Source organism: Tyto alba, unplaced genomic scaffold (assembly GCF_018691265.1).
Source record: "Tyto alba isolate M040663 unplaced genomic scaffold, T.alba_DEE_v4.0 Super-Scaffold_44, whole genome shotgun sequence".
In the NCBI taxonomy this organism is placed as follows: Eukaryota; Metazoa; Chordata; class Aves; order Strigiformes; family Tytonidae; genus Tyto; species Tyto alba.
Window position 1 is genome coordinate 9,686,513 of NW_024881320.1, and position 14,653 is coordinate 9,701,165.

General features: G+C 58.7%; 1 protein-coding gene across 4 annotated transcripts in view; it reads right to left on the minus strand.

Moving 5' to 3' along the window:
• Nucleotides 1-14,176, minus strand: part of TBX1 (T-box transcription factor 1) — a 35,463-nt gene extending 21,287 nt beyond the window's left edge. The window contains exons 1-9 of one of the 4 annotated variants that reach the window (XM_042805198.1): nt 13,657-14,175; nt 13,007-13,135; nt 11,374-11,779; nt 7,805-7,906; nt 6,259-6,430; nt 5,863-6,018; nt 4,408-4,475; nt 4,105-4,205; nt 1,021-3,312 (exon numbers count right to left, since the gene is read on the minus strand). In XM_042805198.1, coding sequence (XP_042661132.1) covers nt 2,870-3,312; nt 4,105-4,205; nt 4,408-4,475; nt 5,863-6,018; nt 6,259-6,430; nt 7,805-7,906; nt 11,374-11,779; nt 13,007-13,135; nt 13,657-13,735 — 1,656 coding nt within the window. In that variant the 5' untranslated portion in view covers nt 13,736-14,175 and the 3' untranslated portion in view covers nt 1,021-2,869. Of the gene's footprint in view, nt 1-1,020; nt 3,313-4,104; nt 4,206-4,407; nt 4,476-5,862; nt 6,019-6,258; nt 6,431-7,804; nt 7,907-11,373; nt 11,831-13,006; nt 13,239-13,656 lie in introns of those variants that run through there. The other 3 variants (XM_042805196.1, XM_042805199.1, XM_042805197.1) reach the window with 3 other exon arrangements.
• Between the last annotated feature and the right edge of the window lie 477 nt (nt 14,177-14,653).

Sequence of the window (14,653 nt, forward strand, 5' to 3'; positions counted from 1 at the left end):
GCAAGGTTGGAAATACCATTTTCATAGTTAAAACTGTAGTCTTGATACAGCTGCATGATCTCTCCTTCCCATTCAGACACAGGACTTCTGTAGTGGTTCTTCTAGCACAGATAGACTAGTGATCCTGAGGGCCTGCTGCCCGCAGCCATAGGTTTAAGCTCTGTGATTTTCTCTTCTTCTGATGGAGATAAATTAAAATTCCTACAGTCAAGGCAAGGACCTCAAGCCACTTTCTGTAAGAGCACAGTTTAGTCCTGGCATCTTTCTTGTGTCATGCAGTCCTCTCGGCTCTTGTGCAATAAAGTACGTTTGAAAAGGTGTGTGGCCAGTCTGCAGAGAGCCAGCGCACGTCTTGCTGCACTCTAGGTATGTTCAGAAAACCAGGTGCTTACCAACACAAACAGAAGTGTACAGTATCCATTTCAACCTGGGATCCCAACCCTGAAAGGGACAGATCACTACAACCATGGGCAGCTCCGGCAACCAGGTTGAGAAGGGAGGGAGCAATCACCTATGGGGATTCCCTATTTGCACAGACTAAACAACTCCAGTTTAGCATCCCTCCTTATTTAAATTACCTCATTTTGTAGGGGAGGTTTAGACTTCAGAGCAGACAAACTGACAAATACACACAAATAATCAATCAAGAAATGAAAGAAAGAAAGAAGAGGAAAAGCATTTATAAATGTCACTGTCCAATGTCTTTTCAATTTAAATGAAATAAGATTATCTACATATATCTACAAATATCTACATATATCTACACTGTTTGCAGATATGATTCTTTGGTTGTCTTCACTTTTTTCCTACAATGCAACTTATCAAGTGAAAAAAAAAAAAAGTGTGTAATCTTTGAAAGAAATAATAAATATAACAACTTCATTAAACGTTTGACCAAAGCTTTGGCACTAATCAGTTTACAGATAACAAATCATACTGAAAAATCTGAAATAATAGCGGCAAAGCAACAAGGCACATCCAGGAGCCGTTTCCCACTGACTAATAATAAGCACAAGGCTATTTTACATCAACCTTGCTGAGAACATTAGTTATGGTTTACTCAGACACTAAGAATCTCACAATTCACTGCAAATGTCAAATAAAATACATATTTCTTTCACAAGTCTTTTTCATGGATCCAGATATATTTTTTTTATAACAGACAAAAAAAATACATAAAATATTCATGTTAGCCTGTATCCCTTCTTACACCCTTCCATAAAGTTTTGGAAGCCCAAAGCCCACTGCCAGAGATGAAATAAACATTGCTGCTAACACTGCCACCTGCACAAGGGAAAGATTATGTTTTAAAAGTTTTGTAGGGAAAATGTACAAACATGGATGAATAGAGGACTTCAGAAACAAAAAACCCTCTTTCCATAGAGTCACTTGGAAGAATCAGAAAAGTGTTCATAATACTGTATACCAACTGAGGAGCTGTTCAATACCTTCTCTGAACACAAAGGGACTGCTATTCAGTGAGCATCTGACAAAACACACAAGCCAACTATTCAAAACACATCACTAGAGAAATTGTGATGAACGGGCCCATCTTTTCAACAATAAGGAAAGTGTAGTCTTTCTACTACTTTCTAAGATATTACGGCAAAATATATTAAAGGGAAAAAAAAAAAAAAAAAAAAGACAACAACTACTTACCAGCTTTAAGAGGGAAGATGCAGCAAGCAGGTAGGTGTAGAATAGGTACTTTGGGATTACTGCGGTTTGGGTCAGCCAAATATAAGGGGTGAGGCATTCTGGGGAAAAAACCCTGAAGTCCCTCTATAAGGCACTTCTCAATGGGAGAGCATCAAGAGCTCAGGAAAGGATGTAGGAAGGCAGTACTGTGAGGCTGCCTGGGAAGCAGCCAGTTTACAAACTATTGCTGAGAATACACAGTTTAAACTCTGCAGGTATTCCCCCCACCCCTAAACTGGTTTTCAAACCTTAGCTTCCACTGTTGTGAAAACAAGAAGCTGGACATAGCTGTGCTCTTGGCCATAGGCTCTTCTCAACAGCTCAGAAAATGCTGTTGTGGTTAAGTTGCCCCGGTGAACCCCAAAACTCAGGAGCAGGGCAGGACTGGAGGAGAAGTGGACAATTTGTTCTGACCGTGAAGATTCAAAGTGTTCCCTTAAGCTAAACTCTGCCTCCTCTAACAGCCTCCTCGAAGAATCACCTGAGCCAACTGTGAACGAGGCCAAGCGTCCCCGAGGTAAAAAAAGACTTCCACGTGTGCAGAATTACGCTCCATCCCTAGGGCCCGCTGCTACCGGGGCTGGTGTCCGCCGGTGCTGAGGGCCAGCCCCACAGCCCTCCCTGCTTCATGCTAACGTTACACGTCCCGCTGAGCTGGGAAACACCCGTGCACCGGCCGAACTGGTGGCAACACCAGAACTCCATCAGAAAACCCGGCGGGAGAGAGAGAAGGGGGCAAGTCACCTCACCGCTGCGGCTTCCCCGTCCTCCCACCGCTTCCCGGCGGCCCTACGGTCCTCAGCGCCCGGCGCAACGGTGGGGCACCCGCAAGATCGGAGTCGCGGAGGTGGGGAGAAGGGAAATAACGACATATGGCTTCATTTATCAAAGTGCAGCTGCGGGTCACACCGCGATGGGCAGCACCCGCCAGCCCCTCGCCGCACGCCCTCACGGCCCGCCGGCGCGTGGGGAGTGGACGAAGGGGGCCCCGGCTTCCTGCGATTGGGCTCTCCAATTGTCGATCAGGTCAAGCTGGCCTACCAGCGCACTCTTAAGGCGGGAAGAGAGGGAAAGGCGGGAAAGGGGTGGAGGGCGGTAACGTCGCGGCACGCGCGGCTGCCGCCCAGTCTCTCGCGCCGTCGGCGGCTCCGCGAGGGCGTGCGCGGCGCCGTTATCTGGGCCCGTAGTCGTAGTTGGCGGGCGCGCCGGCCGACGAGTACATGTTGGCGGCCGCCGCTGCCGCCGCCGCGTTCATGTGGTGGTGGTGGTGGTGGTGGTGGTGGTGGTAGCTGTGCCCGCGGATGCTGGGGAGGGGGTAGGGGGCGGGCCGGCTCTTCGCGCCCAGGTAGTGGTCGTAGGCGGCGGCCGCCGCCGGCGGGTACTTGTAGGGGTGGTGGTGGAGCGGCTCCGAGGCTGCGGGCTCCAGGCGCAGTTCGTGGTGGGGCGGGCTGGGCCGGCCGCCGCCCGCGCCGCCCAACGGCACCAGGCCGCCGCCGCCACCCGGCAGCGCGGGGCTCAGCACCCGGGACATGAGCTGCTGGTGCGCGGCCTCGGCGTGCAGCGGCGTCCCGCCGGCCGCCTCCCGCTCGTACTCCCGCCGGCTCTCGGCAGCATCTGCGGGGGCACACTGCGTCAGCGCCGGCGGCGGGCCAGGCTTTAAACCACGCGTTTAAATAAATAAATAAATAAATAAAGGAATGAAAAAAGCGGTGCGCACAGAGAAGAGCGAGGCTTGCAAGTGAAGAGTGCGGCAGAGTACAACAGGAACCGCGGCTTGTGGGACAGGGCCCTCCGACTGTGATAAATGGAGCTGGATTGACTGACAAGCTGGTACACGCCTGAAATTTTTGCAATTGTGTAACACTAAACAAATACAGACTTCCCTTTATTTTGCAGGCCCGGAGTGTGCTGGAAGAAAGGCTCTCGGTTGCCTTTGCAGTTATTTGCGTAATGGAAAAGGAGTCAATGGGCAGAGGTGCTGTTCGACCTGACTGCAGCTCCTGAATGGGAGCGGGCCGGCCCGCAGCGCGCAGCCGAGGCGCGTTAAAAGGGCAATGCGAGGGGGAGCCAGCAGCCCTCTCTGCAAAGCTGAGCTTGCTGCCGAGAAGCCGAAAACGGGACACTAAAGGAAAAGGGTGGCGTTTTTAAAGCAGCAAAGTTGCCTAAGCACAACAACAGTGAGTGGTTTAGACTTACAAAGAATGAATTAGGCTACAAAGGTGGCTATTTTTGTTTAAAAAATAGGTGATAGCGCAAAGATTGTTAGCAATGGAGCTGTACCCGCTGCAGGCGGCTGTGCACCAGCACGGCGTGCAAGGCTGGCCCCAAGCATGCATGTGCAGAGGCTGGCCATGCAGGCCAGCAGGTCCAGGCTGACAGGCTGGCCCAGCCGTTGGGGGCTCTCACCTTTCTCTGTTCCATTCTGGTGGGCTGGGGAAGAAACTGGATTCCGGGATCTGGCAAAAGCACTCATGAGAGGAAGTGCCCCTGGCCTGTGATTCCTGGGCCTGGAAGAAGACAGGGAGAAGTGATACAGTGCTGATGGTCCAACAGAATCAACACTTAAAGAATTTGCTGCTGGCAAACGGGCCCTGACCCGGTGTTCCCTGAACTCCATGCAAGCCTTGTGCAGATATAAGCTGGGCAGGTGCATGCTAAACTGGGGGTGAGAGCGAGGTGTAGTCGTAGTCAATAAAGACACAGCCTTACCAGTCCTCTGGGTCACAGTCTCGGAATCCCTTGGCGAAAGGGTTGCTGGCAATCTTCAGCTGCGTGATCTGTAAAGACAAGGGGGAAATGTCTCAGAGCAGCATACGTGGGGCTCCCTGGTGGGCCAGTCCCGTGTCTGACTCCCCTGTCCCTCAACAGGGGTTGGGAGTCCGCGGTGCCTGGTGTAACAGAGAAGGCCCAGGTGGCCACAAAGTGCAGACGTGCTTTCCCTCTGTTAGAAAATGTGGGCTGGTACACTATCTAATATGAGCTCAAGGCAAAGGGGGAGGCAGCCTGAGTCGACTGCAAAAGCTGTGTAAATGCACTTGCAAGAAAATGCCACATTATATGGGTCACCACCAGAGCAGCTAAGACAAATCACTGGATAAATCATACTTATGTATTTATTTAATTCGCCGGGGAGAAGGCAGGACATTTTCTATATTTAAGCAAATCCACGGATAAAGTATGTGATTGTGAGTTTCCGGAATGGGTTGAAAAACAAACTTTAAGCCCCTCAGTGACAGTTCCAGCCTTAGAGGTCAAACTGATAGAAAGCAGGAGAGAAAGAGCAGCTGTCCGGAGCCATCAGGCAAATGCCAGCCGGGGAGGGACTCCGGAGCCCCTTAAAGGCACAGCCTTGCTCCGGCCCTGCCGCTGCTCCGTGGAGGGCTGCTGGCCCCACCGCAGCATCCCGGGGGGATCCTGGGTCTATTTGCTCAGAGTCACCGTAGGGGTGGCACTGCCACCAGCTGCTGGGGACAGTCCCAGGACCCAGCCCTAGCGAGGGCTGTGGCATCAGCAGCCAGCAAGGCAGTTTGGAGCAGCGCTGAAAAGCCCCGGCTGTGAAATCGTATTTACACTGGCGGCTGGGGTTCTTGCTCTTTACATTACACAGATGTGATTTAAAGAAGCAATTGGATTAAATGCTACCCCGAAATCCACATCAGATTAGGGGGGATGGGTTGTTTTGTTTCGTTTTGTTTCGTTTTGTTTCGTTTTGTTTCGTTTTTTTAACATATAACAGTATTCTGGGGAGGAACAGACCGCTGTGAGCTTAGAGAAGTAAAAATGCAGATTTATCCAAACAAATTGTGAGTGATATGTCGCAGAGGGAAGCCTGTAGTTTCCCAACGAGCCCCGGTCTCGGGTTTACATAGGTAATGAGGTCCCCTCGGGCGGGGGGAAGCTGGCGATGAGGCTGGAGCTCTCGGAGCTTCCTCGATGTGCAGCGAGGCAGCTCCACGCAGCTCCCTGGCTATCGGGTTCCTTGCACTGCCCCGGAATGGGTTTAGCAGATGGGGAGGAGGAGGCGGGAACACCCCCAGACACCTCCACCACTGCCGGACACCCGGGGCCCGGGAGCCAGCGCCGGGTGCACCTGCGCCCGTGGTGCCTGCCGGGGGGTACCCCAACCCCCACTTTTCGTTGCCCCGAGCCCTGCTGCTGCCTCACCCGGTGGTTCTGGTAGGCGGTCACGGCCGTGAAGCGCGTCTCCTCAAAGACAAAGGTTTTGAAGTTCTCCTCTGCGTATTTCTCACTGTCTTTCCGGGGGTCCACGTAGACCACGTGAAAACGTGGCTGGTATCTGTGCATGGAGTTCAAAATGATCTGAATGATAAAATGAGCAAGGAGACAATAACTGATCCAGGCGGAGCATCGAGAGAGGAGAGCGCAGCCCCCGGCCCTGCCGGCTCCCCTGGCCGGGGGCAGCCGCGGTGCTGGGGCAGGACGGGGACGCAGGGCCCTTGGGGAGGGGCGCGGGCAGAGGCACCCCACGGGAATCACAGCGCAGGGAGTTCCCCCCCTGGTGCAGCCCTGTGTTTGACACCTTCCCCTGGAATCACTTACATGCCCGTTGTCATCCAGCAAATTGTTGGTCAGTTTGAGCTTATCGAAGGAAACGATCTGCTTCATCCACTGCGCCCCTTTCGCCGGGGAGTCCGGGTGGTAGTGCACCCTCCCGGGGGTGGCGGGGTCGGCCTTGCCAGCCACCAGCCAGGAGGAACTGTGGAAGGCATACCTGTCGGGAGGGGAAGGCACCCTCAGCTGCGGCCCTGGGGGTCCCCACCACCACCCCCTGCAGCAGCGCCCCGCGGGGCTGCAGCACCCCACGGGCCCGCAGGATCTGGCCCGGGAGGGTCCCCCCGGAACGGCGAGGGGGAAGCGCCGCCCCCCCCCATCACTCTCGCTTCCTACGGCAACGAGAGGAATGAGCTCTTCTCAACAGCCAGGCTCGTTGCAGGAGGGAAAGAGTGTTTTATCAGGTTGCCGATGGAACTGGCATGAGAGAAATCTGCAGGGCGGGGGAAATTTATAGCTACCTGCACAGGTTTGAGAGAGAAGCCACAAAAGTTCTCCCTCTAAAAAAACAGGGCAAAACGGAGCCCTCTATGCAATAATGTTCTGGCTTTAAGTGAAGAGTGGAAAGTTATGTGTAGATTAATAGCAAGTCCACAGTTTAGCAGCCTTGTTTCATTCTTTCAAAGTACATATTCAACAGTAACATTTAAAACAGAGAAACCAATCTTCTATACACGTGTTTACTTTAAAAGCCAGTGTTTGCACAAGGGGAATTAGACACCATTGGACTCGAGCAGAAACATTACTTTTTAAAGATATACTCAATTGGATGTTATATATCCCACTTCCCTTGACAAGCAAACATTTCTAGGACGCCCTGAGAATTTGGATATCTGTCTAAATATTTATATATCGGACCATGCGATTCCTACACGGGCTGCCTGCTCGGCGTCCTGATCTGAAGCTAAATACATAATGCGCCTTTCACTGTCTTTAATTTAAAGGGTTCCCCACCAGACCGCATCGCTGCCTTGTGAGTCGCCAGTTTCCAAGGCCTTCCTATGCTGCTGCTGGAAACAAGGGCAGGGTTTTGTGGATCGGATGATTGGTGCCTTTCCACAGCACAAAACCTGCTCTCTTCACCCAAGCGCCCAGCGGGCTGACGGGCACACTGCAGCCCCAGGACAGCCACAGGGACGGCACCACCGGGCCACCTGCCCTGGCCAAGAGGCTACAGCACTTGAGGAGCACCAGAGGGATTTTTGTAAGTGGGTAACAGGCATTTGCTGGGTGGAGACGTGGAGCAATGGAACAGGGAGGGTTTTTGTGGGCAGCACAAGGCGGCTCCTGCCCTGCTGCCCCGCGGAAACCTGGCGCTTCTGCCCGCCTGTGAGCTGCTGCCAGCGTTGTGTGAAAGCCCCAAACTCGTTGCAACGGTGTGAAACAGACCCCAGGGCGGCCGCACCCCTCATCTCCCCCTCGTCTCCCACCAACAAGTCTGGGGCCCAGGGGCACATCCCTGAGCCCTGGGAGAGCAGCGACCCACTAACCCCTCCAGCACCGAGCACCGCAGGGCGGACAAGGTGTAACTTGCCGGTATCGCTTGTCGTCCACGGGGACGAAATCCATGAGGAGCATGTAGTCAGCCATAGGGTCCATCCCGAATATCTTCACTTGGAAGGTGGGGAACATGCGCCTGGCACAGAGAGGAGAGAGAGAGAAGAGCTGAATTGAGGCACAGCAGGGAGCTCCAAGGGGCCGGCGCGGTGGTTACCCGCCCCCGTCCCCAGCCCGGAGGTGCTCAGGGCCGGGTGCGGGACCCCTGCAACCTTCCCAGCCCAGTCCCTCCAGCTGCACTGGCGTACGGCCGGTTGCGGTGTCAGGTCCCCTCACAGGAACCACCGGCTGGAACGGGAAGAAAAGGCAGATGTGGCTGGGCAGCGTGGGGAGGAGGGCTGCCGTGTCCTCCGGTCCCCGGCAGCATCCGGAACGACGGCCCGGGGCAGCGCTGGGCAGCCCTGCCTCTCTGTCGGCTCCGGGACTGTTTGCGCCAGCCAAAGAAATGCCCCACCACGGTGGGACGCAGAGGCTAGGGCGGGGGAGCGAGGGAAACAAGAGCCACTGACACCTTTGCCATGGGGAGACACAAGTGAAAATAATTTCCTCTCCACAGTTTCCCCATCCTTTCAGCTTCCCTGATCTGAGGCAGATGCACGGAATTAACCCCTATCTGCACCCACACCTGAGCCGGGAGCAGAGTCCCGGGAGGCTCGGGCAGCCCGGGGGGGGCATGTCTAGAACCTCCTGAGGGGCAATGTGAGGGGACTGAGCTCCCACTTGTGCAGATTCTGCCTCCCTAAACCTGTGTCCGTTTTAAAGCAGCGGTTAGCAGCAATGTGGTCCCTGGGGCCAGCGGGAGATCTCCCGCAGCCCGGAGGGGCAAACACACCCCCGCGGCGAGCAGGGACTAGAGGGCAACGGGAATCTCCCGGGGATTCCCCTCCCAGCTGGAGTTCGTTCCCAGAGCCCGGTCGGGCTCTCGGTCCCCTCACCTTTGAAGGGAGAAAGGAGATCGGGAAGGAGCCCGGGGCTTCCGGGCGGGACAGGTCGGTCCCCGGGGCTGTCCCCACTGTTCTGCCCCGGGGACCCCAGGCTAAGCAGGCGGCTTGGGTCCCACTCTCAGGGAGAGCACAATTCCTTTGAGGGGCTGCGGGGCAAATGTGATCGAGGGTTGGCCAAGGGAAAGGGCCGGGGCGTCCCCCCTCCTTCCCTCTGTACACACCAGGGTCAGGGTCCAGCCTGCGGCTCCCTGGCGGGACGCGCCGAAGATGTGCCCTCGCATCGGGGCTCGTTATGGCTTCGGTTTTGTTTGATTTTTTATTTATTTCCTCAAGTAGGAAAGCTCGAGTAGGAATGAGAGCGGGCGGCATTCCGGGAAGCCGTTGAAAAACTAAACTACTAACACCCCCTTAAAAAAACAGCCCGATCAAACCGGGACATCGAGAGCCCCCCCTGGCTCATTCTCGGGGCGCATGGCCGGACCTGCTGTCCGTCTTCTCGGGGCTTTTTTGGTTGTGTGTCACTTCTTCGCTGCCGAGAAAAGGCTGCCTGTCAGGGAGATTGGGGCAGCGGGGTTCTGGTCCCGCAGCTCCTTCCAGTCCGGGGCCCGGCACTGCCAGGCAGCATCAGGCTTGGGCGGCTGCGCCTCCCTCTCTGTAACGCTTTAGCAAACTTTGGAGGACATTTCCAATCCCTCTCTCTGTTATTATTATTTTTAAAGGTGTAAAAGCCCCCATTAGCTCCAGTTCCGGTGTTTCTTCTTTTAAAACTCAGTTTTAAAACAAACAACTCGAAATGATAAGACCCACCTAGACAAACAGCAGGGCCAGCCCAGAGGCGCTGGGAGAGAACAGGCTTCGCAGAGCCTTCCCTAAGACTTTTCCTGCTGGTTTTACCCCATTTTCTCCTGTTTTTACTCGCCTGTCTGGAGATTTGTCGGTGTCATAAAATAAACGAAAAGGAGGGGCAAAAAGCCCCTGATTCAATTCGAGTTGGTTCATTTTCGAGCCCTTTTGGAGTGGGGTATTTACAATCCTTTCGCTGTCCCGGGAGAGCGAAGAGCGCCAGAGCGAAGAGCTCCTGTTTGCAGAGAGCCTCCGCCTGGAGCCTGAACGGCCTTTTCCGCTAAGGAAAGCACCGCCGAGCCCGGCGCCGGGCTCCGGGGCCGCGGCCGGAGACAGCGGGCTGCGCGACCCGGCGCCGGGGCAGGGACCGTCTGCGGGAAATCACTCCCGGGCTCCCGCAACTCAGCGCCGGCCCCTCCGCCTGTCGCTTTTCCACCGAGCACCGCGGTGATTTTTTTTTATATTAGCAAATTGCTAATTTAAAAAAAAAAAAAAAAAAGGGGGGGGGCAACTAGATGAAATTTTTTTTTTTTTTTTTTTTCATCTTCGGGATCCTCAAAACCTCTGCAGGGAGAGCGGGAGCGCACGGCCGCGGTCACCGCTTTTGCTGGGCCCTTTCGGAGCGGATCCCGAGCAACCGCGCTGCGCCCCTTTCCCCCCGGCGACGGGGGCTGCGGCAATCTCGGGGCTCCAGCTGCCGCCGCTGCAGCCATCCCCGGAGCTAACTGAGAGCGAGCACCAGGGGATTCGTTAATTTGTTTGGTTTGCTTTTCTCTTCCCGCCGCCGAATCGCCTTAAATCAAGGGAAGAGACCAGAGCCCGAGCAACGCTCCTGCCTCCCGCCCCACAGCCGAAGGCAGCTCTCGCCCGGAGCCTGCGCGGGGAAATCCCGGCAGCTCTGCCCGAGCCGCCGCGGCCACGCCGCTTCCCGGAGATCGCATTTAAGTGTACTAATTAACAACCGTAACTGGGACTCCTTTTCCTCCCACACGCTTTCCTCGTTTCTAACGCGGTGGCATCAGCCGCTTCCTTTGTTCCCCGGCCGGGAATGGGGTCCCTGTCCCCGCCCGCCGAGCCGAGCCGCCGGCGGAACCGCGCCGTGGCGGCCGTAGCAAGGCCGAGGGAGAGCCGGGCTCGTAACGCAATAGTTGGAAAATGCAACGCTCCTAGAGGACGTCTCAAGGTGCAGAATTGGGGTCTGTTTGCGTCCCCACCGGAAGGAAAATACCTGCCCGTGCTAAAAATTTATTTAGTTACAGGTATTGCACGGGTTGGTTTGTCAGCTTTTTCTTCCCGCCCTGTGCCGTTGCTGTCCGCCCCGTGAGCAGTGTCCTCCGCAAACACGGATTTAAGTCCCCGTGCGGGGTAACCGAAAGCCGACGGCGCCCGGCGGAGCACAGCGGGAGGGAAACCCGGCGACGGAGCGCACGGTGCGGCTGCCCCGGGCCTGGCCGGGCCGCCCTGCCCGCCGCCCCCAGCCCGCAGCAGTCGCGCGTTGTGCCCCGCAGCACCCGAGGCCTTCGGGCATTAAGAGCTCGCAGATTCCACTCGGGGAGAAGCGCTAGGATCAAATGACGGCAACCGCCGGGCCTGGCCGCCCCGCAGCTCGCCCTTGGCCAGACTCGATTTTCCCCCCAAAGCGCGAATTTAATCGCTTCCAGCCGGGCCCATGGCCGGGCACTCCCGCCCCGGCTAGCCTGGGTGCCCTCGGCCCGGGGCGGGGGAACGGCTGGAGAGCTGGGGCCGCTCGGGGACTGACCTGCCGGCCTTGGTGACGATCATCTCGGTGCCCAGCTGGTTGAACTCGTCCCACAGAGCCTTCATCTCCAGCTGGACGCTCACGTTGGCCACCTTCGGGTTCTTCTTCACCGGCGCCTTGGCCGCGGCGGCCGCCCCCGCCGAGCAGCCCGAGACGGCGGCCGGCCCCGAGGCGGCTCCCCCGGCGCCCTCGGGCGGCTCCGGGCCTGGGGGCGGCGGGTTGGCCCCAGCCGCCGCCCCGCCGAAGGGATAGCCGTGCTGGGGCTGGGGCGGCGGGTGCGGGTGCTGCTGAGCCGTGCAGGGCTCGTAGTGCGGCGGCTCATGCTGTCCGTACGGGTCCCCCGGGGAGGGGGAGAGGTGGTACCCCCCGGAGGCGTTCAGGCTGCTCAGGCTGTTGGCCGTGAAAGCTGCAACATCGCAAAAATGGGACAGCTGGGTGAGCCAGGGGCTGGAGATAGCTGAAATCATTCCAAAAACAGGCGGTCAGGGCTCCGCTCCGGCTCCCGCTTTCCCCGCAGCTCCGCGCCGCTCCGCGCGGCCCCCGCCTCCGCGCCGCGCCGCGCCGGCTCCGCGGGGTGCCCTCCGCCTCCTCTCCTTGCCCCGCGCCCAGCCCAGCGGGGCGCCTCCCCCTTTCCGCTTTCCTTGGCCCCAGCCCCGCTCCCCCCGGGGCAGGCGGGGAGCTCGCTGCTCCCGCTGCCTGCCTGCCTAGGCTCTCTTTTTTTTTTTTTTTTTTTTTTAACTTTTTTTCCTTATTTTTTTTTTTTTCTCCTTTGCAAACCCGAGAGATCTGCCAAGAACCGCGGCGGTGCAGAGTCCGTGCTATCTCTGCAGAAGGCCTCCGTCACTGCACACGATTTAGAACAAAGCAAACTCTCCCTAAACCCCCCAAAACGAAAAAAAAAATATAAGGGGGGGAACTCAAAGAAAGAAACCGGTTCTTATTTCCGTGTAGCTACGGTGCTGCAGGTAACATCCCCCGCTCTGGGGCCGCGGGGCCGTGGCTGACAGGGGAAGACGGATCTGGTTTGGTAATCCCCCCCTTCTTTTCATGCCCGATCGAGAGAGGGGGAACAGATGGGGACCAGAGCAAAGCTCCGGGCCCACGCCGAAGAGAGCCGGGACACGCAGCTCTCGGCGGCCGGCCCGAGCGGGCCCTGCGGCGCATGACAGGCCGCCCCGGGGAACGAACGGCTCCTTTGGATCCCCTCTGATGCTGAAAGGCTCCTCGAGGTCCTGAGGGTCTCTTGAGTTATTTCTGCCGCCGCCCCCCAGGACGGACAGTGGCTGCAGAGCCGGCGGGAGCCCACCGCGGCCCGCCGCTGCCCTGGGCACAGCCGGCGCTGTCAGAGGATGCTCCAGCACCTCCGAGGAGCCGCGGGTCCAAGCGGCGGAGCCGTCGGAAGTCGCCACCGGGACACGGGCAGAGACTTATTCTCCAAGGGAAGACTGCGAGGTCCCTGGCGTGCCGGGGGGGGCACGGCAAAGCTCCCTCCGACCGGCCCCGCGGGCAGGCCGTGCTCCGTGCGCTCCCCCCGGCCCTGCCGCCGGTACGGGACGCGTGAAAACACTCCCGAGACGCGGTGACCGGGGGGGTCTCGTCCCCACAGCCCTGCGGGGCCGAGCGCGGCGCTCACCTTCCATGTCCCTGGTGACGGTGCTGAAGTGCATCTTCTGCGGGCGGCAGCCGGGGCGGGCGGGCGCGCTGCGGCCGCCGCGGGGCTCCTCCAGCGCTCCCTTCCCTGCTTGCTCGGCGGCGGCGGCGACTGAAATCAGAGAGGCGATACTGAAAGCATTTGCCTTGGGAGACAGAGGGCTGTTTTCGTCCATAGAGGAGACACCAATGCAGGAGCAGCAGCCGCGGCAGCCTCCCACCACGAGCCCCCCCTCCCACCCCCTCACTCCCCTCCTTTCTACGGCACCATCCAGGGAGGTGCGAGCGAGACCCCCCTCCTTCCAGACGGGGGGGAGGGAGGTAGGGGGGGGGAGGAAAGGTTAAAAAAAAAAAACAAAACTAAACCAACAGAAAACAACCCAAACCCTCTGTGTATCCCGTCCCCCCCCCCGGGAAGGGCGTTGGGGAGCAATAAACTTCCCCGGGGCCCTTTTCAGTCAGCGCCGAGCACCGCAACGGCCGGATCGAGCCCTATTAGCGAGAGGGGACGGGGACGGGGGAAATAAATAACCCCACGAAGTTCTTCCCCGAGGTCTCAATTTCTCTCCCCCCAACTTCGTTCCCTGCGATTTATTAATTTATTTTCTCTCTTCCCTTCCCCCCAACCACCACCTCCTGCTTCTGCCCCCCCGTTCCCTCCTTTTCTTCTGCACGTAGGGAAAGTGGCTCCCTTATAGGCGCTTTCCCCCATTCAGTGGCTGGGAGGCGTCACATGGAAGCCGGGGGTGTTTGCCTGCAGAAGCGGCGGCGGCGGCGGCGAAAGCGAAGTGAAACTCCTGCCGAGACGGTGTCAAAGGGCTGGGGAGGCCCTTCCCCGCCTCCCGGGCACGGCGAGCGGCCGGCAGGGAGGGATGGGATGTGTGCTGCGGGGCGGGCGGAGGGGCCGGCGGTGTCAATCACGGCGCCGGGAGCCGGCGGACGGGAAGGGCAGAGCCGAGCCCAGCCGAGCCAAGCCCGGCGTCACGCTGCGGATGTCCGGCACCGAGCAGGGGCATTGCTCCCTTCCTCCAGTCCCCATCCACCGCGGGGCTGCGGGCTGCCTTGGCCCGGCCCCGGGGGCTCGGCGGCCGCGGGGACTCGCAGCTCGAACCGCCGCAGCAGGCGGGGGCCGGGCACGTCGGGGTGCGCTGTGGGCACAGGTACCGCTGGCCACCTCGCCGGAGCGGTTTGGAACACCTCCCCTACACCCTCCCCAGCCCCGGGCCACCAAACCCCCAAAGCATCCCCTGCAACCGGCGGAGCGGCAGGCGAGCCCAGCCCGGCGTGAGAGCCCACTCTGCCGGCAGCACCTGCACGGCCCGCCCGGGCCGGGGGCCGCTCTCCGCCGGCCGCCGGGGAGAGCCGCCCCGGTTCCCCGCTCTCTGCCTCGGCGAGGGTGAGGCGCTACTCACCGCCCGGCACCGGACCCTCGGAGCACCGCGGCGTCTCCCGGCCCCTTCCTCCGCATCGGCTCGGGGCGAGGCGGCGCGCCCGCCCCGCCGGGCCCGGCCCGGCCCCGGTCCCAGCCCCGGTGCCGGTCCCTCCGGGTGGGTGGCTGCACCGACGTCCCGGGGGAAATGTCCTGACGGGCGGGCGGAGCCGTGGGGCGCGCCGGTGGCTACCGCCGCGA